Source organism: Myotis davidii, unplaced genomic scaffold (genome assembly GCF_000327345.1).
Source record: "Myotis davidii unplaced genomic scaffold, ASM32734v1 scaffold61, whole genome shotgun sequence".
Lineage (NCBI taxonomy): Eukaryota > Metazoa > Chordata > Mammalia > Chiroptera > Vespertilionidae > Myotis > Myotis davidii.
The window spans coordinates 531298-531936 of record NW_006291729.1 but is presented as its reverse complement, the minus strand read 5'-3'; the positions used below and the strand labels follow the sequence as shown (position 1 = coordinate 531936).

The following is a 639-nucleotide window of genomic DNA, read 5'->3' as shown; positions in this document are numbered from 1 at the left end:
GGGGCGCCGGGGAGCAGCCCTACCTGCAGGGACAGGATGCTGATGTCCGTGTTCAGGGTGGTCAGCGGCGTCCGGGACGCCTGGCTCTGCCCGGGCCGCGGGTGGTGCAGGCTGACGATGGTGGGGTGCGAGTCCAGGGCGAGCTGCAGGTCCAGGATGTAGTCGATGACGTGCTGCAGGATTTCCATCTTGCTCACCTTCTTGTTCTGGGGGATGCTAGGCACCAGCTCCTTGAGCTTGGAGTAGCAGTCGTTCATGTTGTACAGCAGGCTCATCGGGTCGTCCACCGGCGTCTTGCTGCGGGAGATACCCAGGCTGTGGTCCGAGAGGCTGTTTTTCCTAACGGACCTCACGGGACTGAAGGCTTTCATGCTGATCGCGGGGGAGGAAGGAGACACCGGGAGGGAGCGGGCCGCCCTGGAGCTCAGACCACCACCGCCTGCCAAGGTGCCAGTGCTCGGCACCCGGATCCGCTCAGAATGAAGCCGCGAGCGCGGCGGGGCGGCTTTTATCTGCCTTCGCCGGGGCTCCGCGGTCCAGCTTCCCTGCATCCCCATTGGTGGGAGGCGTCACGTCCATCAGGCCGAGCGGGCGCCTCCATTGGCGGACCAGCGCGCGGGGCGAGGGCTGGGTGCTTCC

General features: G+C 66.4%; 1 protein-coding gene across 1 annotated transcript in view; it reads right to left on the bottom strand.

Moving 5' to 3' along the window:
• ID2 (inhibitor of DNA binding 2, dominant negative helix-loop-helix protein) overlaps positions 1–500 on the bottom strand; it is a 2351-nt gene extending 1851 nt beyond the window's left edge. The window contains exon 1 of the mRNA XM_006765165.2: positions 24–500. Within this exon, the coding sequence (XP_006765228.2) occupies positions 24–371 (348 nt within the window). The 5' untranslated portion in view covers positions 372–500. The remainder of the gene's footprint in view (positions 1–23) is intronic.
• Positions 501–639: the final 139 nt, after the last annotated feature.